General features: G+C 43.8%; 1 protein-coding gene and 1 long non-coding RNA gene across 2 annotated transcripts in view; one reads left to right on the top strand and one right to left on the bottom strand.

Moving 5' to 3' along the window:
* Nucleotides 1-7,543: 7,543 nt before the first annotated feature.
* LOC101670083 lies at nt 7,544-20,547 on the bottom strand. Its single transcript, XR_001178299.2, has 3 exons — nt 20,371-20,547; nt 12,617-12,740; nt 7,544-8,132 (listed from the first exon to the last, which is right to left on the bottom strand). It is a non-coding gene; the product is annotated as an uncharacterized LOC101670083 (long non-coding RNA).
* Nucleotides 20,548-20,600: 53 nt separating this feature from the next.
* PPP1R2 (protein phosphatase 1 regulatory inhibitor subunit 2) overlaps nt 20,601-22,228 on the top strand; it is a 29,914-nt gene continuing 28,286 nt past the window's right edge. Inside the window, exon 1 of the mRNA XM_004745301.3 lies at nt 20,601-21,031. Coding sequence (XP_004745358.1) covers nt 20,910-21,031 — 122 coding nt within the window. The 5' untranslated portion in view covers nt 20,601-20,909. The remainder of the gene's footprint in view (nt 21,032-22,228) is intronic.

The raw sequence follows: 22,228 nt of genomic DNA, 5'->3' as shown, positions 1-22,228 counted from the left end.
GGCTCAATTCCAGGACCCTGAGATCATGACCTGAGCCAAAGGCAGCAGTTTAACCCACTGAGCCACCCGGGCGCCCAAGAATCCCAAGCATCTCAAAGATACAATTTTTTCTCTTTCTAAATAAATAGGACCTCAGATTGCAGGTTCCAGTTTGACATTCCTAAGGTCTGAAAACTACCAGGCAAGAAGGTGGTAAGGGGGAGGTAGGTACTGAAGGAGAAGACCTCTCCCCAGCTCTGCCTGCCATTGTGCCCTGTGCTTTATCCTACGGACCAGAGAGCTCTTGGCTCCTCTTCTCAAATACTATTATCCCTGAGAGTGTTACCGACCTCTTAACTCATGGTACAAGATAAGGTGTGACTGCATTCCTCTTTACACCTATTTGGCAACATCAAAGACCATGAAGGTGACTGAAGTTAGTACCTTTTACAGTGTCTGGCCTGATACAGAACCTCAAAGGGCATTGGGAATGAGTTACTGGCTGCGTGTGTAGATGGATGGACTGCAGTTTCCTAGTAAAGGAAAGGGGACCTGTGAAACAGATATCAGGGGTGATGAAGCCACAGAAAAACTTTCTCGGGTAATCCAGAGGGAGGTATGCGGCCATCAAGTAGCAAAAGAATACATGGGGAAAAGAACAGAAAAATCTAGAAGGGAGAGGAAAGGAAGAGAAGTGAGGAAAACAGCAAAAGAGAGACAGTAGTAGAGAATAATTCCCATGAACTATGATGGGCTCTAACAGTCATCAACATCTCACCAGTCTGGTTTCGGCTACCTCCCCAGGACCCCCAATATTTTTCCTAGAGGATTTGAAGCAAATCCCAGCTATCACATCCTCTTATTTTGGCCTATAACTGCCTATGTACAAATCTCTAGCAAATATAGGTACTTTTTAAACAAAAAAATGTAAGGTTACGTCTTATATCCTGAGGGTGCTCAGAGAATGCCATTTCAATGGGATTGGAAGATTATATAATCCAGATGAAAAGGAAGAAGGATGCACAAAAATGTCCATTAGTTTTAGTGGTAGCAGCCCCCAAACCAAAAGGAGCTAAACAGAAGCTAACCCTACCAGCAGTGGGACGGGATCATAAATGCTAGACCCTGACTTCACGTGCATTCATTAAAGTTCCTAGTTACAAAGACAAGGCAGCCACCAGAGAGCTGGGGCCTGCCGGGCCACACGCAGTGCTTGGGGTGGGGGGGTGGCGTCCCTGCACGTGGCCTTGCTCCCTGCAGAGCTGGTGTCTGGAACCGAGATGTATCCGCCTGGACTAGTGATGGCCAGGCCACAGGCTGAGAAGAAACCTCTGAGTCTTGTGGCCTAACTGGATGGAAAAGATAAATGAGGTCCATCACATCAGGATCTGGCTTTAAGAGATCTGGAGAGAGGATGATTGAAAATTCTGGAACTGTGAGGTCACGTTTGGGGTGCTCGTTGTTGGTGTTGCACAACTGAAGTTTACAAGGGTGTGGAACAGAAACGCGGGGATGAGCCGAGACCCCACCCAAGACAGAGATGAGCAGAGACCCCACCCAAACAAAGCAGCTCCCTAGCTGATGGCTTACTGTGTCCTGGCTCCAGTTCCCATGGAGCTTAACTGTCTTAGTTTTCCATCCTAGAATTTGTGCAAGATTAGCCACACACACACACACACACACACACACACACACACCTTCTTTTTTTTTGAGGTAATTTAGCTTAACTGAGTGTTCCTTGCAACCAAAATAGCACTAAGACAAAAGTGTTCACATTATAATGTTGAGTGAAAAAAGAATGTACCATTGTATCTATGCTATACTTATAGTTACATGGAATGAAGGCATAAAATCAAGGACTAAAAGTGAACAGAGAAACTGAAAGCAATTAATGTGTTAGGGTGCTGGCATTACAAGGTGATCTTCCCCTTTGCTAATTTTTGCTATAGATATTTGTACTGTAGGCCTTAAAACTTTAGACCCTAAGACTTCCTTCTAGTTCAACCTGACCCTCTGGGAAGTCGAGCACCAAGCAAGAAAGAAGCTTTTTCTTCTAGTAACTACCTCAGACTTGCAGCCCTTTCTGGATTGTTCTCCCATCCCACCATAATCCCAATGTTTGAAATGATGATTTATTCTGTGAATATAGGATGTGTTGTTAAAGCAATCTTTATTTACTACCAACAAGGTCCTCTGCATGCTTCTAGGAGACATGAAGGAGGCTCTCAGGTAATTTAGAAAGTTTTTATTTGATTGTTGTCTAAATATCATGTAATTTTATAAAGATTTCCCCCAAAAAACAATCACTTTCACTTTGATAATATGACAAACTTTTAAAATTTTTAAATATCTGAGGGGTTTTGTTTAAGATTTATTTTATCTTTGAGAGAGAGAGTGTGTGTGTATGGTGGGTGGGGGACAGCAGAGGGAGAGGGAGAGAGAGAATCCCAAAGCAGACTCCTCTCTGAGTGCAGAACCTCTCAGTCTCACCACTCTGGGGCTCAGTCTCACAACTCTGAGATTATGACCTGAGCCAAAATCAAGAGTCAGATGCTTAACTGACCGAGCCACCCAGGTACCCCATGTTTTGTTTTGTTTTTTTTTTTTTTTTTTTTTTTTTTTTAAAGATTTTATTTATTTATTTGACAGAGAGAGTTCACAGTAGACAGATAGGCAGGCAGAGAGAGAGAGAAGGAAGCAGGCTCCCCGCTGAGCAGGGATCCCGATGCGGGACTCGATCCCAGGATCCCGAGATCATGACCTGAGCCAAAGGCAGCGGCTTAACCCACTGAGCCACCCAGGCGCCCCGTTGTTTTGTTTTTTTAAGCAGGCTCCACACCTAGCATGGAGCAGAGAAACTGAAAGCAATTAATGTGTTAGGGTGCTGGCATCAGCAAGAATCAGACACTTAACCAACTGAGCTAACCAGGCACCCCTAAATATTTGTTAAATATGATCAACTTTTTAAAAATGTTTATTGAAATTCAATTAATTAACATATAGTATTAGTTTCAGATGTAGAGTTTATGATTCATCAGTTGTCTGTAACACCCAGTACTCATTACATCACGTGCCCTCCTTAAGGCCCATCACCCACTTACCCCTTCCCCCCAACCCACTTCCCCTCCAGCAATCCTCAGTTTGTTTCCTATGATTAAGAGTCTCCGGAAACAATAGATGTTGGCGAGGATGTGGAGAAAGGGGAACCCTCCTACACTGTTGGTGGGAACGCAAGCTGGTACAGTCACTCTGGAAAACAGTATGGAGATTCCTCAAAAGGTTGAAAATAGAGCTACCCTATGACCCAGCAACTGCACTACTGGGTATTTACACCAAAGATAAAATGTAGTAATTTGAAGTGGCTTCTTGACCCCACTGTTTTTCACAGCAATGTCCACAAGAGCCATACTATGGAAAGAGCCCAGATGCCCATTAACTAATGAATGGATAAAGAAGATGTGGTGTATATATACAATGGAATATTATTCAGCCACCAAAAAAAAAAAAGAAAGAAAGAAATCTTGCCATTTGCAATGACATGGGTGGAACTAGAGGGCATTATGCTAAGTGAAATAAGTCAATCAGAGAAAGACAATTACCGTATGATCTCTCTGATATGAAGAATTTGAGAGGCAGGGTAGGGGGTCGTGGAGGGTAGGGAGGGGAAAAATGAAAGAAGATAGGACCGAGGAGGGAGACAAACCATAAGAGACTCTTAACCTTACAAAACAAACTGAGGGTTTCTGGGGGGTGGGAAATAGGGGTGGGGTGGCTGGGTTATGGATCTGGGGCAGGTACGTGCTATGGTGAGTGCTGTGAAATGTGTAAGCCTGATGATTCACAGACCTGTACCCCTGAAACCAATAATGTATTATATGCTGATTTTTAAAAAATAGTATCTTTTGGTTTGTCTTCCTTCTGATTTTTGTCTTTTTATTTTTCCTCTCCCTTCTCCTGTGATCTTCTGTTTTGTTTCTTAAATTCCACATATGAGTAAAATCGTATGATAATTTTCTCTCTCTGATTGACTTATTTCACTTAGCATAATACCTTCTAGTTCTATCCACGTCATTGTAGGTGGTAAGATTTCTCTTTTTTGATGGCTGCATAATATTCTGTCGTCTACATATATCACACCTTTTTTATCCATTCATCTGTTAATGGACATCTGGGCTCTTTCCACAGTTTAGCTGTTGTGCACATTGCTGCTACAAACATTGGAATGCAGGTGTCCCTTTGAATCACTATGTTTGTATCCTTTGGGTAAATAAAATATGGTCAACTCATATGCTAAAATTACTACCTTGAATAAATGCCAAATATGAAATTTAAAACGGGCTCATCAAGAGTTATCTAACATTTCTCAGCAATGCAGAACAAGCTGGCAATGCTGAGGCGCCTTGGTGGAAAGTGCTCTGGGATGGGATCTAGCACTACTCTTAGCCGCAGGCAAACCAGCAGCTCACCCCAGCAGCCCCCTCCCCTGGCAGCCTTGCCCCCTCCCCGACATGTCACTGAAAGAGCTGAACCAGATGATGTATCTCCAATGACCCTTCCAGATCAGACTTTTATCGTTCTATAGTTTTGCACGGGATGAATGAAGTGCAGCTTTTCCTAAAAAGAAGAAAGTACCTGTACCTTTACAGGGAAAATGAATCATAAACTTAAAAGACAAACTCTTTGCATTGTTTTGTATCCCCTTCTAACCCTTATCAATGTACACACATGCATACACTTACACACTTTATTTTTTTAATCAATATACATGGCTTTTTCAAACTATACATTATTTGGATGTATACATTTTTTCAGAGGGATACTCACATTTTATTCATATAACTTGTTACATTCGGCAAAGGCATGGGATGGATTACATTGTTCCTGGACTGCCAGTTATAATTAAAATCTAGAATGCCAATCTTCAGCCAGCTCTGCAGCATGTTCAGTGCATCCAGATGTGGGGGGAAGCAACATCAAGCTGAATTATAAAGTCACTCTCAGTGAGCACAGTACAAAGGGGACTTGAGAGAAAGAAGGGTTTTCAGAGGCCAAATGCCAACCTTTATTCCAAATCTCTTACCCTAACGTGCTAGAGCCTTCCTGGTGCCTCCAGATACCTGCAGAGGGGCCGGTGCTCGCTTCTGCTGGAGACTTTGGGTGCCACCTGCTTGCGTTCTCCTGGGTGACATCTCAGCTCTCCCGGTGGCCCTCCCAGCCCAGTTTACCTGCCCCCTCTCCCTTTGCTCCTTCTCAGGCACCCAGTCCACTGGTCTCAACCAAGGCATGCCACAATTACTTGAGAGAGTGTATCTGTTTCTTGAGAAGACGTCCCAGAATGGGGAGACGGTGGGCAAAAGAGGGCAAAGATTGCAAGAAGACCCCCCCCTCCCCCACCCACCCCGCCGCAATGCAGATTTGCTTTCAGGCTTCAAATGGGAACTGCTGTTTTGTGAAACAGAACTGACTACTTACCGCTGAAAAACCCTCGATCCGCACCCAAGAAGCAGACACCAAGCCGGAAGCATCAGCCTTTGTGGGCTGAGCGCCCGGGGCTAAGTTGGGGAGCAGATTATATAGGGCAAGGTTGGGGTGGCGGGAAGCGAGCTTACAGAAGCAGATGCTTGGTTACAGGGATCTGATTGGTTAACTTAAATCAAGCATTGTCAGGCACTGTGTTCAAGGCAAGGACATAATGGTTTGTTCTGGCGGGAGGCGGTGGCGGGAAGCGATCCTATGGTTACAGGAGTGTAATTGATTAATTTGTTTCAGGCATGATTGGGCGTTGGGGTCAGGGCGTTCTGGTGGTTCCTTGGGTCAGCACTCTGGAAAGTCCCAGTTACATTTTACTTTTCATTTGTCTTTTCTTTTGACAGACCGGGTGATCACAGACATCCTGCTTGTGCAGGATATATGTTGTCATTCGGCTATGGGAACAATCAAGCCTTCAGCAAGGGGACAGGGGGTGCTGTGGGGACATCAGGTTACTTAAACAAGCCTTTAGCAAGGGGAGAGGGGGTCTTTCACCGCCGCCTGTGTTTCCCATGCCTGCACCTTTGGTACACATCATTCCCCTTCCTGAAATCTACTGATGTCAGAATCCAGCCCACCAAGCGTACATTGATATTTTATCAGAGCCATTTGGCAGCGTCTAGCCAAATTGAGGATGACATAAGCTCTGATCCAGTAACTGCATCCTCTGGTAAATACTTTACAAACACTCCACACGTGGGCACAAGAAGACATGTGCAAAAATCTTCGTTGCGCTGCTGTCTGAAAGACTGAAAAACTATAAACAACCTAAATAAATATCCATTGGCAGAAAAACTGATTTTAAAATTGGAGTATGTGCGCGCATGCACACACACACACACTGGAATACTATGCAACAGTAAAAGTGAACTAGAGTGACATGTTTCACCATATATAATATGGTTATCTATCTATGTTATATGTAAATATATATAACATGTATATATTTATATATATAAACAAAAATATGCAGAAGCATAAAAGCAAAAAGGAAAATGTGGAATGATACAGTAGAATATATAAAATGACATTATTTTGGAATACACACACGTCATCAAAGTAGAATGAAACTCAGAATTATAAATGTCAAATTCAAGGTCTTAGTTACCTCCTGAGATAGAAGGAGTGAGTTGCAGTTGGGTCGGGAAACACCAGTGGCTTTCACTGCATTGGTAATTGTATTAATTTCCTGTGCCTGCTGTAAGAAATTATCACAAATTTGGTGGCTTCAAACAACCAACATTTATTTTCTCACAGTTCTGTAGGCCTAACGTCCAAAGTCAAGGTCAGAATGAGAGTACAGGCAGGGCCATGCTCCTTCTGGAGCCCCTAAGGGAGAGTCTCTTCTTTACCTTTTCCAGCTTCTGGTGGCTGCTGGCATTCCTCAGTTTGTGGTCCTACCTCTCCCACCTTCAAATCTCTTCCTATTCTGTCTTCACAGGGCCTTCGTGTGTGTGTGTGTGTGTGTGTGTGTGTGTGTGTGTGTATGAGATCTCCTTCTACCACCTTCCTTATAAGGATACTTGTGATGATATTTAGAACCCATCTGGACAGTCCAGGATAATCTCATCTCAAGGCCCTTAATTTAATCACATCAGCAAAGACGCTTTTTCCAAACTTAACATTTACATGTTTTAGAGATTAAGGCCTGATATCTTTGGGAGGGAGGGAATTTTTAGTCTACCATAGTAATGTTTGATTTCTTTTTTATTTTTTTAATATTTTATTTATTTGACACACACACATACACACATAGAGGACAAGCAGGGGAAGCTACAGGCCAGGGAGAGAGGGAGAAGCAAGCTCCTCGCTAAGCAAGGAGCCAGACGCAGGGCTTGGTCCCAGGACCCCAGGATCATGACCTGAGCTGAAGGCAGATGCTTAATGGACTGAGCCACCCAGGTGCCGCATAATGTCCTGTTTCTTAGGCTGAATGGTGGGAAATAGTAGACATAAACTCACGAACTCTACCTTGCGTTGCAGCTCTGTGTGTATGTTACGTCAGACACACTGTGAACCAGTCTTGACAAGAAAGGTCTCCAGGAGTCTGAAGAGCAAGGTAAATGAGAGTAACCCAGAGGGCAGGTCAGAGAACTCCGAGTTATGTTCCAAGAGTAGAGTGTATGAAACATTCAGAAATGGGGTAATTCTGGGTAAGTCACTTATAAACAGACTCTTGTCATTTTTAGAATTTTTTGCGAGTCCCTTTTAAGATGTTTAATTATCATATTTAAAGAGTGGCCCCTCCTCCAAAACTTGAGAGAACTGAAGACCAAAAATAAACAAACAAAAACCTTCCAAAACTGAGTGGTGGATTGGATGTTCACTTCTGGCAGTCAAATTTCAAGCACTGAGGACAGGTCAGGGGGGAAAATTCCAGCCATATTACATAGGCAGCCTCCAGCTTCACCTGCTTCTCATCCAGGCCGTTGGCTGCCAACCGCTCCCAGGTCAAACAGGAAGCCGATGCTCTGAGTCAGCTCTATTCCCAGGAGATGACAAACTGGGCTCAGGAGCTCCTTGGCCCGCTAGCGTGAGCAGAGCTGGAAGCAGCAGCAGGTGGGCACTCTTTCCTCAGCACGGTTCAGCTATGACTAAGCAGGTGTTTGTTCTTTGCCTGCAGCCTGGTGGGAGCAGAACTGATTAAACCAAGTACCCCAGAGTCAGAGGACTCCCTGCATCCTGTCCCCAGACGAGGGAGCAGCGGGTGTGAAAATTAGTACCAGGAAACCTCATTTAGAGCGGAGCTGAAGGTCAGCAGGGGGAGCTCTGGAGCCCCACCAGTCCGCCTCGGACCCAACAGGAAGAGCCAGACCTCGCACGTGGATACTACCTTACTAAGGCAGCAAAAAGAAGGAAGTTTTTACTCCTCCCCTGGCAACAGCCCAGCCAATGAAAGACCGGCATAACTCAGCCAATGAAAAGCCACTCTTCTACGAATTCCCAGTTTATTCCAATGGACTTTTGATTTATAACAGCCCCACCCCAACTTCCTTATTTCCTCTATAAAAGAGTATTCCTCCTTTGTTCACAGGACTTGTCTATAGTTTTGTAGTAGGTGGCTTGTTCTGGATTGTGATTCTCTGTCATTTCCAAATCCACTTTTGTTGGTAAAATTACTGGCAGTTTTTTTTTTAAGGTTCACATTGGTCATGGCCAGAACCAACCCTATCGGAGGATGCCAAGGAAATCTAAAACATTGAGGCTGACTTCTGTGTTATTCTGCCTGAGGGCATTCTGTTCATTTTGTACAAAGTGTTACTGTGCACGGGAAACAGTCTAGATGGGTCATTTTTGCACTTATGGATTACTAATGTGAATAACCTCTCTACTTTTTCAGGCTGAGAGGTTCAAGTTTGACATTTCATTCGTCAAGTCTCAGCTCAGATGGCATCTCTAGAAACATCTACATGCAAGTGATTGGCTCGATGATCTTAATCCTAGAACCCCTTTTCTTTCTTAACCTCTTTTTTACTCTCTGTGATTATCTTATATACTTACTTGCTTATGTAGTTATTGTCCACCTTTCCCACTAGAATGTAGGATTTCTGAAGTCAGGATCCTCGCTTTTCTACTTATATCTTGTATCCTCAGAGGTTAGCATAGTCCCTGACATATTAGACAATAAATGTTTACTGAATGAATGAGTGAGTGAATGAACAAATGAATGCATGAATGCAGAGGCTGAATCAATGCCCCAGAACTCAAAAAGAATCAGTCATGGAAATGAGAACAGAACCCAAATTAATGTAAATATCCCATATTCATGTGCTTCAACATATTCAGCACAGATTGTGTCCCAATTTACTATTTCTGCTTTGTTCCCACATATACCTCTGTGTGCATATTCATAGATACACATCTGCACGTTTGTCTCCCAGACGGAGAAACTGAAACTCAGCAAAGTGAAATGATTTGAATAAAAGTATGGGGCTAGTTATGGTTGACTTGGACCCTATTTCCTATCAGAGAAGTAATTTACTCATAGTATGATTTGGGATTTTTGCCTCATTTTGCTCCTTCCCCCACAAATAAAACAACAAAACACCTCCTATGAGAAAAGGGTACCACAGAGACATGGTCTAAAGTCAGGGTTACATTCAGGAAGTCAATAATCACTACACAGGAGGTTATATATAAGGCATGGTTATCAAGAAAGCAACTTTGGTGGGACACCTGAGTGGCTCCGTCAATTAAATGTCTGCCTTTGGCTCAGGTCGTGATCCCAGGGTTCTGGGATTGAGTCCCACATTGGGCTCCTTGCTCAACAGGGAGCCTGCTTCTCCCTCTGCCTGCTGCTCCGCCTGCTTGTGTTCTTTCTCTTTCTCTCCAATAAATAAATAAAATATTTTTAAAAAGGAAAGCAACTTTGGCTAGGCTTGTTGATACTCGATGTCATTAGAGATTAGTGAGAGGAGGACTCCCCAGGGCCACTAGGTATACAAGATGACCATCATGGAAGTCTTGGACTCAGATGTTGGTTATTTTTAGCCTTAGGGATATTGTTTCACATAGTTAAGAGGCAATTCTACTAGGAAGCAAGGCAATGATTTCATGAGAGCCTCCCAACATTTGGGTCTGTCTAGTCAAGGACAGAACAGGAACCATGAAAATAGGAGCTTCTAATACCCACTTCCTCTCTTCCCATGAGACTAGGCTGCCTCCTTTTGACTTTAAGGACAAAAACTGATTGCATGTACTTGATACACTGACTGAGAAACATTGGTAATTTTTAAATTAGCCTGAATATTTTATTTGTGTCCAGTTCTCATTTTCCATTTGTATGTTATTGAAAATGCACCCCAATTCATTCATTCATCCTTTCTTCTTGCTCCTTGAAAATGTTGGCCATTCCTAAATCTGTTTTGAATTATAATAGAAAAGTTATCTCTCATTGAAAGGAGAAGGCATTTCAAACAATTTCAATTCTAATAACTTCCAACAAACAAAACCCTGAGGTGCCATATCTTCCCATAAGTAAGTTTACCGCTAACCAACAGCGAAAGAATTACCACAGTAAGGGTATATTCTTTACCAAAGGATAGCCTATGTCTGAGATCTTTCTTAGGTCCCAAAGAAACCTCATAATTAACCGATAATATTCATTGTAGTTAATAATATTGTAGCAACCACTTCTATCACCATCTTAAAGAAAGGCATTACTTTTAAAGCCCAAAGAGTAACCAATAGGTGGTTTCCTAAGAGATTATTTTTAATACAGAATGATGATACCCTAAGTGTTAAACACAAATCTCAAAAAAAAAAAAAATCACAAAGCAAAACGATTTAAAACTAAGCATAATTCTTATTTCAGAATAACAAAATAAACTATTTAGGTGGTAGAACAAATTTCTAAAAACAGAATCCACAGAACATGCCAGAAAACATCACCTGAAGCCACCAGATTTAATACTGGACAAGAAATAGTACGGTAGTTTTCCACCCAAGGGACAAAGATTGGTAACCTGGGCAATGTTTTCAGTTACCTGCTCTGAGGACTGGTTTGATTCATTATTTGGATCATGCGTAAGAACTCCAGTGGCTCACATATTAGCTGTGGCTGGAAGGCAGTTATTCTTCTTCTTAGAATTACCGCTTCCAAAGATAAATCCAATGTGTCCACCCTAAATAATAAACCTAAATTATCTCCTTGACTCTTTGCTGTTGGTGGGCTGGCATACCTCTCCTACTAGATGGTGAGGGCCTGCAGGGCAAGAACTCTGTCATTCACGTTTGTATCCCTCACTTCTAGTGCAGAGAAATGAAGTTAACACATGTCAAGGTGTGGAGCCTGGCTCGAAAGTCGACCCTTTTTTGAGTACCTTTGTCTTTTATCTGTTCTATTCTTTGTTCCTTTATTTTTGGCACTTTAAAGACTTTTTAAAATACTTGGATCAAAAGCAACTCAAACTTTGTATTTCAAATTAGCTCATAACATATTTGCAACATCTTATGATTGATGGTATTGCTATTTCCCTTATAGCTGTTATTTTTCTTTTGTTTACTATGAATCAAGATCTCAAAATCACCATAAAATATACTGAATTCTGAAATATTAGTTGTAAGTGCTATTTTTACCAAATATTGTGGGGGACAGAAAGCAAGTTCTCTCAAGCCTTTATACCTGGGACCCACCCACAAGCAACAGTCTTCGGAGTCTCCATATCTCAATGTCTCATCCACAACAATGCTTCCAGATGTCTGCTAATTGCTCCGTCTCAGGCTTTACGGCTCAACCTCCACCACAGGTAACCACAAACATTACCTCTTTGAAGGGGAGTGCCCTAGAGCCACATTTAATGTCTGTGGGAAGCCAGCAATTCCATCCAGAAAAAGCAAACTGAATTGCAAAAATAAAATTTCATTTAAAAAAATAATAAATTAAAATTTCAACATGAGAAAACGAAATAAAAATGCCAAAAATTAGGAGGGAAAGAGGAAAGGCTACCCCCACAAATACTAAAAAGGGGCAGTATGTTAGGCACACTGCTTTTAGGAGAACTGACCTGAGTTTACTTGAGTTGCCCAGAGTCTAGAGGGAGAGATAAACAAAAAAATCAATCATCGCATCGCAACGTAGGATTCAGAGACCACATAGAATAAGGACCCTGTAATCGAGGTTAGAATGGGGCATTATGGGAGCACAGAGGAGGATCACTTGACCCTGGCCTGAAAGAGTCAAAGAAGGTTTCACTCAGGAGCAAATCCTGAGTTTCATTCAGGACAAACCAGCGCAAGCCCAAACTAGAAGAAGGAAGAGGTGGCATCCCAGGCAGAGGAAAGACTCACACAAGAGAACTCACTTCATTCAGTATCGTTTGGGGGCTGGTGGCTGTGGAGGAGCCATGGTCAAGGGTCTGCTCCCCATGAAAACCATGACAGAGTATGAGTCGCAATGGTACTGTTGAGGGGAGTGATCTAGGAAGTAATTTAACTTGCATTAAAAAAAATAAAATCAGAATAGCTACTTGTTAATTTGCAGTGAAAATGAGGGGAGGAAATGAATCAAAGTTCTTGATGCAACGTGAAGATTGCCAAGAGCTTATGAGATTGCCCCGACTGAGAGGAGCAGACAGGGATGCAAAGTAGCTCAGGAGGGAGTTTTTACCTGCAGGCTGGAGTAGAGGAGTGATGAGGAAGGAAGCAGCCTGGAGAGTCAAGGGAAAGCCCCACCACTTCTGGGCCCTGGGCTCCATGGCACGCAGTGAACATCTAGCTGTGATTTGTAAGAGCTGAATGGGAGAGAAAAACCAGAATTCTGTCATGGTGAGGAAGGTAGACAACTTTCTGGGAAGTCATTTGGGGTCCCAGGAGGGCTGATACTCAGTGGGTATGTACCAGCACAACAGGACCAGGATAAGCCACTCTTCTGAGTTTCCAGAGTGTTCCCCATAACCTGACCACCCTGGTACAAACCACCACCCCCTCAGTGAGCCCACAAACTAAAGGGGTAGGTAGCACTTGGTACAGCAGAAGCCTTTGATGAAGTCCCAGAACCTAAGTCAGGTTCGGTGGGGTGAGGAGGTTCGGAGCCGACGACTAAAGAAAGAATTCTTAAGACGTCGTTGGTGCAAAAGGTGATTTATTAGAGCACAGGGACAGGGCCCGTGGGCAGGCGGAGATGCGGCTGCCCCGGGTTGTGAGGGGTGGTTGGTTATATACGCAGGAGTTGGGTAGGTGAGGACAAAGGGCTATTGGGGCAAAGAATACTATCAGAATATTGAAGGCTTAGTTACTATCAAGTAAAGACAATTGAGAGTCTCCTGGTGGAATGTTACATTCCTGCTATCAAGCATCTCTGTTAACGAGATTTAGGTTTAAAGACAATTGGGAGTCTGGTGGAATGTTACATTCCTGCTATCAAGCATCCTTGTTGATGAGATTTAGGTTTAGAAGAAATTTAACTTTATTTACTTTTCCTTCTACCTCCACCTCCTTCGGTTTTTATGGAGGGGAGGGTAACATTAGGCTTGAGGAACTGAGTTCTGTGTCTTTGGAAAATGGGCTATTGATAAGGTAACTTCTTTGTTGTAATCTCAAGGACATTTGCAAACCAAGGGAGACTCCTGTCTTGTAGGATTGTGATCTCAGCAAGTTAACTATTTATCGTTTTATGGCAGTCAGGGGTGCCTGAGGAATGCCACACCTATGGAGGGGAGCGGATGAAGGGGGGGGTGCAAGGCGCCAGCTCTTGCTTTGTCCTCAGCCAGCCTCCTGCTCCCTCATCACCTTGAATTATATGAACCCACACCTGCATGGTGGCCACTTTCCTCTCTGCTTGGTTGGGGCCAGCCCGCACCATTTTGGTTATCAAATACTCTGATTATTACCCACAGTATAAGCAGATTGTGAAGAATGGAGGCTGGGTTGTCCAGAAGAAAGAGTTGAGGAGAAGCAACACTGAGATGCTTGAAGATGACAGTGGGGAAAGAGGCTGCATATCCAGGGTGACAGGACTGGGAGACCTGGTGAGCGGAGCTAGCCTTGGCTGTGAGAGAGCTAGCCACTATGCCCTTTGAACTCTCTGAGAGCTGGCTGAGCTGGGAGAGAAGCACTGCTAGCCTAATTGGCTCCTAGTTGACTTCTCAAGAAGGAAAAGCCTGTCCAGGTCCCAGAGTCTGGCAAAACTGAAAGCAGAGTTTAGTGCCTGCGGAGGGGGAGGAGGTAATATTTATGCTAAATTCTGCTTAGGGTTATTTTAGCATTGACCTAATTTCATTATGTCCTAATCCTTCAAGTGTATTCTCACACTTAGGTATGTTAATTTGCTTAACCAGAGGATTTTATTCCTACCCTTTCCATACAAATTTACTTTGTTTCTATTTCCTCTTACATAGAGAGACAAAAGATGAAACAAAAGTAGCTAACATTTTTGTGCATTTGCTTCAACTCTAAAAAAGTTGTAGGGGCAGGGGCACCTGGGTGGCTCAGTGGGTTAAAGCCTCTGCCTTTGGCTCAGGTCATGTTCCCAGAGTCCTGGGATTGAGCCCCACATCAGGCTCTCTGCTTAGCAGGGAGCCTGCTTCCTCCTCTCTTTCTCTCTTCCTGCCTCTCTGCCTACTTGTAATCTCTGTCTGGCAAATAAATAATAAAATCTTAAAAAAAAAAAAAAAACCCTAGGGACAAAACTAGTTTTCACTTTGGTTTCCTTTTTCATTCAGTTTCATTCAAGATGCTGGCTAGAAAACCCCATATGAGAAACAGTGAGAAGCAAATTCTTTTGCACCCTAGCATGTTCTGGATAAGACATATTTAACAAGGTTATTGGAAACCTTCATCATTTCCTGCTTTATGTTTCATAGATGAGAATGTTTGCACAAAAACCACCAACCCACGTGGCTCCTGCTGCTGGTTTCCCCAATGTGAGCTTCTCCCCACAGCGTCCCTTGTTTTGCTTTCTCCTGACTTTTCTATCTATGGTGGAGAGAGCTAGACACCAGGTGCTCTTGTGAGAACTCTGTGTGTCCTTACTGAGGGGTTTTTCCCCACCTGCATTGGCCCCAGGAGAGCACAGAGGGTCTGGAATCCTATGCAGAGCACATGCCTGAAGGACATGGTACAATACCTGAAGGACACATTATAGGAAGATACACCCTCACAAACACAGACACTTTATTCTTATGGAACATAGGACCAAAACTTGGAGAGACCTAATTAAAGGTAGATGTGCATTTAAACAAAGTAGGTGTTCGGTGTGCATGTGGGCATGCACACACATGTGCGAGTGTGTTTCTCATTGCTTTAATTTCCTTTCCTGTGTTATAGCTGTTCGTACCACGACTGGCCCATAGAACAAGATATACAATCAGCTTGTCTTCCATGTTTTTAAGGGCACCATCATTTGGATGGGAGAATTTCAGAGCTGTTTGTTCACTGCTTTGATCAACATTTGCTCAGGGCTTCTTATGGACAGACACCACGTTCATTGAGCTGTGCTGTTGGCGAGTGAAGGGAGAAACCCACCTGCCCTCAAGAGACCACCGTGCGACAGACAGACACTTGGAAATTTTTGACCCTATAAGATAGAGGAATGCAAACTGTTCCCAGGGATCTTGGTGGAGGCAAAGACTAACTCTACCTAAGTGGAGTGGGGAAGGAGGTGGCCTTTGAGCTGGGGTAATGCCAGGGCAAGAAAGGAGGGTGGCATTTTGCAGATTGGGAAAGGCATGAAAAAGTGAAGGCACATGGGGCGCTCTGGCATCCTGAGAAGGGTAGTGTGACTGGTGTGAAGAACACAGGGAGAAAGAAAGGGGATGTGAAAAGAGAAACAGATGGGGCCAGATTGTGAAGGCCCAAGGAATTTGAACTTTATCTTATGCAAAGAGCAGTCTCTGAAGACTGAGCTCCTTGAGCAAAGGACGGAAGCAGAGAAAGGTCTACTGGCTCTGTGCTCCACGCCACAGCTGCCAAAGCAAAATTTAATTTATAAATTCAGACTCAAGATGTAACCCAATTTTTGTTCTAGCAGGAGAGCAGAGTGAAGATGAGCAGACATCAAGGAAAACGGAGATTGGCCCCTAGACCAATCTGGAGACAGCAACAACAATCAGATACAAATAAGAAGATTACATAGTTGAGCAATTTCAAAGTAGAACAAATGTAAGTGAGCATAAACATAGTTATTAAAGGAAAAAGCCTTCCTAGTGTAAACAATGACTATACAGTCTTCAAAGTACATTTCAGGTTTTCCAGGAAGTGTTTGTACAAACATTGCATGTATTCTGAATCAAAATCTGTACTCCTGATTCCATTATGAGTCCACAGAATATTAAAACGCAATAGAGTCTGGCAATATTAGCATAATGAAATTACAGTGTATGGCAATGTTGCTTACTTCTTGCAATAATTTACAAACCAGACCAGTTGATATGTATGAAAAATTTACAGTCACAAAAAACTGAGTGATTTCTGGCAGGCACAAGTAAATTGGTGGCTTAGCCAAGAAAATAATTCATATTTCCTACTTACTGTTCCAAGCCCTTCATACTAAAGATTTTGAAAAAGGAAGTGCTTCCTGAGATTCCCTTAATTTAACTAGTTCTTAAAGGGTCAGGAAACATTTGGAAACTAATAAAATCTTTGTATACCTGACAGGTCTGTCTATGTTCTGTGAGTTTTCTCAGATAAGTATTTTGGCACACTGGGGGCTTTTGTGGTAAGGTTAAGAAAACTGTTGGGGGATATCTTTGAAGAGAACAGTGTTGCAAATCAAAGTCATTTTTTTTGTTTTGTTTTTTAAAGCAGAAAATGATTCATCTTTGTCCTTGGCTTTCTCTCTTTTTGAATACTTTTTGTATTTGGTTTAAATAATCTTGCCCCTGCTACCATGAATTTCTACCATGTGTACTGCAAAATCTGTGATTTTCTTGTCTTGTAGGGCAATTACTTGAAACTGGAACTAATGATGTGCTATTCTTGGCAGGAAAAGAACTGCTGCTGACTAGTGGTCATTAAGTCACAACCTTTGGGTACTGTTCCAGAGGTTGGAAGGCAGGTACTATCATTTCTCTGTTCAGTGAACCCTGGTTGATGACTTAGGCAGGCTTGGTAGAGCCAGCTACTGAAGCCCTTGCTAGGTTTGAACTTCTCTTCTTGGGGAAAAACCAAGTGGTATTGGCCTGTTAGCCAATTTCAATGAGCAGAGAGCCAAGTGGCTCAGCCACATAAGGGGGTACCTTAAAAGGATCTGCTGTCCTCCTCTCTATATGTAGCATTGAATCAGCAACCATATGCAGTCTTCAAAAAGAAAGCAGGAATAATTGTGAGAAAGTCCTTAAATATGATTATATTTTTAAATATACGATTCGCCTTGAGCTTAATAGCTACCTCCAGAAACTTGGATCCACAATGGAAGATTCCATCTACAATCCATCTCTTGGCGGCCAAACCCTCAACAATCAGGAAATAATACCAATACAGCCAAATTTAGTGTTTGGGCTGTTTTGTCCAGATGACTTCCTATAAGAGTGGATCTCAGCAAGGTGTAGAAGGAGAGCTCTATTTAGAAGCATTTGGAAAACTTCTTTGGGCCACGCTGAGGAATCAAGTGGTTCAATTATTCTAAAATATAAGGAAAATCTACAATGGCACTCACACTCTTATAAACTAGCATCTTATTATGATTTTTTTTTGAATATTAAGAAAGTCCTCTTTGCATTCACTTTTAGTGGGTTTGGGGGTGAAAGAAATAATACATGAGGCGGAGTTTGAATTTGGATGAGGGAAACATTTTTTCAAGGTTCTTCAGAGAACTCTTCATTACTTCCTGTTCCAACGTATTTTATTTTATTAACTGTAATAAAACACATTAGGTCATACTCTGGAAGGCCTTTTCATTAAAGGGTCTCAAAGCAAGACATTGCTTAATTAGGGGCCCAGTCACAGGTTCAGGGAGGTGACTGTGAGCCCAAGCAGGAACAAAGCAAATCTGTCCAATAATTTAGAATATGATGGGAAGTTTTTTGTATTCCCTTGAAAACAGGATTAGCTCTGCTGATCTGTGCTCCTGCTGACAGGGCAAGAGTGGCAACGCAGGTGTGAGAAAATGTGGTGTCAAGGACTCAGGAAGGGAGGTGGCCATCCTGCTTCCCCTTTAATGAGAACCTTCTCTCTGCCCCAGGGGCGGGGCAGGGCTGTCTGGGTGTGAGGTCAAATCTAATGGTGGTGAAGGAGGAGGGCAGCTGGGAACCTGTGGCTTGGAACAGAAGTGGGGCCTGGAGAGGAAGGTGCCAAGAATGACTGTGGAGCTCACACCTGCGGAAATCCCTGGGGAACAAAGGGGACCCTAAAGGCAAAGCTGTTGCCTTTCTGCCCTTCCTGCTCACTTCCCCTCTGTTATCTTCATTCAGCAGTCATTCCTTTACTGTTCCATGCTAGGATCTCAACGACATGCAGGGGTGGGGGTAGGGGGAGGCAGACAATAGAAGCAGAATAATTTTCAGGAACCCTGAAGTCATTTCTGAGGAGCATAGTTCTAAGGACATGAACTGTGTTGCTCCTTAAAGCACAGAGCCTGTGTTAAGGGAGATGAGATGTGGGGCCCAGAGATAGGAGATGAGAGAGCTGGCTGCCATTGGGTTAAGGTAGAGTGCAGCCCTTATCCCCTGACACATTCTCTCACCTCACTTCCTACCCCAGGAACTCATGTCGTCAGCTCAACCGGAGGAAGAACTTTCTGAGTCAAAATTGTCCAAAGATAAACTGAGCTGTGTAGGGTGGTGGCAAGCTCCTGGCCACTGGGGTTATTGGAGGAGAGGCTGGCTAGCTACTGGTGGGACTGACAAGATTCCTTACAGATCTGTGATCTATGAATCCCCCAAAGGGCTGATCTCCTAGAGATGGAAGTTCTGGGTAAACTAGTCTGCTCTGCTCTAGCTGGTCATGAAGATGACGAGGCCTGATCTGGAAAGGGTGCTACGATAAAGCCTGGTGAGGAGAGAGTTGGGAACTAGGGGAAGGAGTAGGCAGGAGAGGGGTGTACAGGGCTGCCATAACAAAGCACCACAAACTGGGTACCTTTAAACTACTTAGAAATTTAAAGTCTCACAGTTCTGAAGCTTGAAGTCCAAAATCAAGGTGTCAGCAGGGCTGGTTCCTTCTGAAAGCCCTAAAGGAGAATCTGCTCCATCTTTCTCCCAGCTTTGGATAACCCCTGCTTTTCCCTGGCTTATGGATGCATCACTCCAATCTTCTCTCATCTCATGGTGCCCTCCTTGTCTGAACACGACCAGCTTCTTAGAGAGACAAGAGTCATACTGGAGTCACACCGCCCCCAACTCCAGGATGACCTTGTATTATTTAACTAATTAGATCTGCACTTACCCTATTTCCAAATAAGTTTACACTTGGAGGTACTTCAACTTATCTTATTTTTAGGGGAGATACAATTCAATCCATAAGGGGGAGCAACTTGCTTAATTTCTGAGACCTCATCTTTTCCCATCTGTACAAACTCTTGGCAGTGGGCCTACATGGAGAGAGGCTGGAGGGCTGGAAGAGACGCCATGCCCTCTGCTAGCTTGACTCTATATACAGCATGATTCTGAGATTGTTCCTAGGGCTTCAAATTTCTGCCCTTCCCTGTACTTCACAACATCCACTGCACTCCACAACATGGACACCCACTTTTCCTGATACCCTAGAGGCTCAAACTCTCTCCTCTCATCAAAGTTCTCTCTGGGATCTCTCCCTCACACCTAGGCACAGAACAACGCAGACTTGGGGAAGGTGTGTGTGTGTGTGTGTGTGTGTGTGTGTGTGGTTTTTGGTTTTTGTTTTTCTCTTTTGGGATTCTTCTTACAACTACCTAAACAGCAGCACCCAAGGTTTCTGGCCTATTTCATCCAGTGTTGGACAACTTAAGTGAATTTCCTGGATTTTTTTTAGGGAAACAGATTATAAATCACAATTCTAGAAATTTATGCCAGCAATTCCTTTCATAGGATTACAAACACATAGGGAGATAGTGGTAAAATGGGGAAAGACAAGACTCAGAGACACCAGAGGTCAGAAGCCCCAAGTTCTATGACCACACACTATGGAAGTGTGATAGTGGTGGTCTGTACTTTAGAGGTTCTCTGTACTTTAGCTACTCCCGTGGTAAAATAAGTTAGACTATTTCAGTTAGACTACTTCTATGATTTCATAAAAGTCAGTATTCTGTGATTTCATAATAGGTCTCTAAGGGCCATTCTAATGCTGATATTCCATGAATTTATAAAAGCTAAAACTTTTTATGCGGTTAAATGGAAGGAAAGAGGTGACATATATCATTTCTCTGAAAATCAGCCAACATCTTTGTGGAATGATGTCACCGTGAGCCTCAGTTTTCCGATCTATAAAACCCAAAATTACGATATAGACCTTATGAGGTGGTGGGAGGGTGGATGGGTGCCTGGAGAGATCTGTAACTTTACACGGAGGCAAACCAGGAACCTTCCCGGACGTTCCCTGAAACAGCTCCCGGACTCTCCGTCTGAGCCTGGGTAGGGAGGGGCCTGCTGACTGAAGAGCCGGGAGGGGGCGGGGCGATGAGGTTGGCTTTGTTCTCGCCCCGCCCCCGCCCCTCCCTAGATATCGCGAGAGGGCGGGTCCGCTTGGCTTCGGCGTCGGCGTCGCTCCCGCGCTGGGGAGCTAGGCCGGCTTTTCTCCGCAGGCCGCGGTTAAGAGTCGGTGGCGCAGGGCGCGCGAAGGGCCGTCAGCCACGCGGCGTCAGCCGTGGCGTCGGGGTCGTTGTGTCGTGACAACGACTCCGGTAGCCGTGTCCGCGACAGCTGGTGCGGCCGCTTTAGCCCCAGGCGGGCTCAGCGGCTGCCTGGCGAGTCTGTGCCCGCGCCCAGCCCTTTCCTTCCTGGACCCAGCGCCAAGCAGCGACGCTGAGCCGACCGCCGGAGCGGCGGGCAATGGCGGCCTCGACGGCCTCGCATCGGCCCATCAAGGGGATCCTGAAGAACAAGAGTTCTACGACTTCCTCTGTGGTGGCCTCGGCCGAGCAGCCCGGCAGGAGTGTCGACGAAGAGCTGAGGTGAGACCCGGGAGCGACGACCGCGGGTGGGCCTAGGAAGCTCTTCCTTCCTGCCCGGGCGGCCTCGCCTTCCCCCGCGCCGCCGTTACCGGCCCCGACCCCCTGTTCCAGCCCCAGTTTCGACCCCGAGCGCTGACCGGCAGCTCGGGCGGCTGCGTGGATGCGGCTCCCGCGCCGCTCGGGTCTCCCTCCTCCAGCCAGGCTGCCGATTCTAGTGATTCTAAAGAAGGCAGGAGCTATGACGTTAATCGTTTTGTCCCCTTCTTTAAAAAGTACACGCGCATATGTAATATTTTTTAAACAAACATCTGTTCTTTGAACTTAGGGAAATTGGGAACATGAAAGAATCATATAGAAGTTTCAGAGATTGACCTGTTCGTTATTTCTTAACGTGGTATCTGAAGTATCTAAAATTCCTCAATAATAAAAATCTTTTCTTGGCTTAGGAACCCTTTAAGATCCAGTCTCAAGCCGATACGAGACCTTTTCCACATTTTTCTAATTGAGTTTCCACAGTCGTTCCTTTTTAGGTGAACATTATCAGAGACCTCATGCCACCCTCACTCTTAGATCCTGATCTGTCATTATCTTTACACTAAGAGAAACCAAAATTTTCCGAGTCTTGATCTATATTTAATGGAAATCTAGTACTAATTATTTTTGCATCTGCAACAAGAATTTGAAGTGCTTTGTAGTCTTTGTGGCTCTTGAAAGACCTAAGCTCAGAACAATTCAGAGTAGCAACTAAAACTGAAATGATCCAGTGATATTTTAGTTGTATATACTCACAGGTACACGTTTAAAAAGATGTTTCCCATAGCATTGTGTGTAATAGTAAATAATTGGAAACAAGCCAAGGTTTATTAATAAGGACTGGTGAAATACCAATTATGGTACATTTGTGTAATGAAACAACATATCACCCTTTTAAAGAACGAAAAAGATATTTATGCACAGAGGAAGCTATCCAAGGTGCAGTGCTCAACTAAGAGAAAATAGTACCATACACATAGTGTAAAATATACCACTGGATTAGAAGTGCTAGGGGTCTTGGGTGTTACAAGATACTAAAAATATAAAGACTCTATATTCCAGAAAGAAGGCTTAAGAGAAGTTATCGTTGAAATCGGTAAAGTAAAAACTAAAATGGGGACATATGTAAAAACTTGGAATATTACAACTAAAGCATACCTGTTT

The sequence above is a fragment of the Mustela putorius genome, unplaced genomic scaffold, assembly GCF_011764305.1.
Source record: "Mustela putorius furo isolate JIRA1106 unplaced genomic scaffold, ASM1176430v1.1 tig00003834_pilon_pilon_pilon, whole genome shotgun sequence".
Lineage (NCBI taxonomy): Eukaryota > Metazoa > Chordata > Mammalia > Carnivora > Mustelidae > Mustela > Mustela putorius.
The sequence above is the reverse complement of the archived record's forward strand: the minus strand, read 5'-3'. Positions and strand labels throughout refer to the sequence as shown.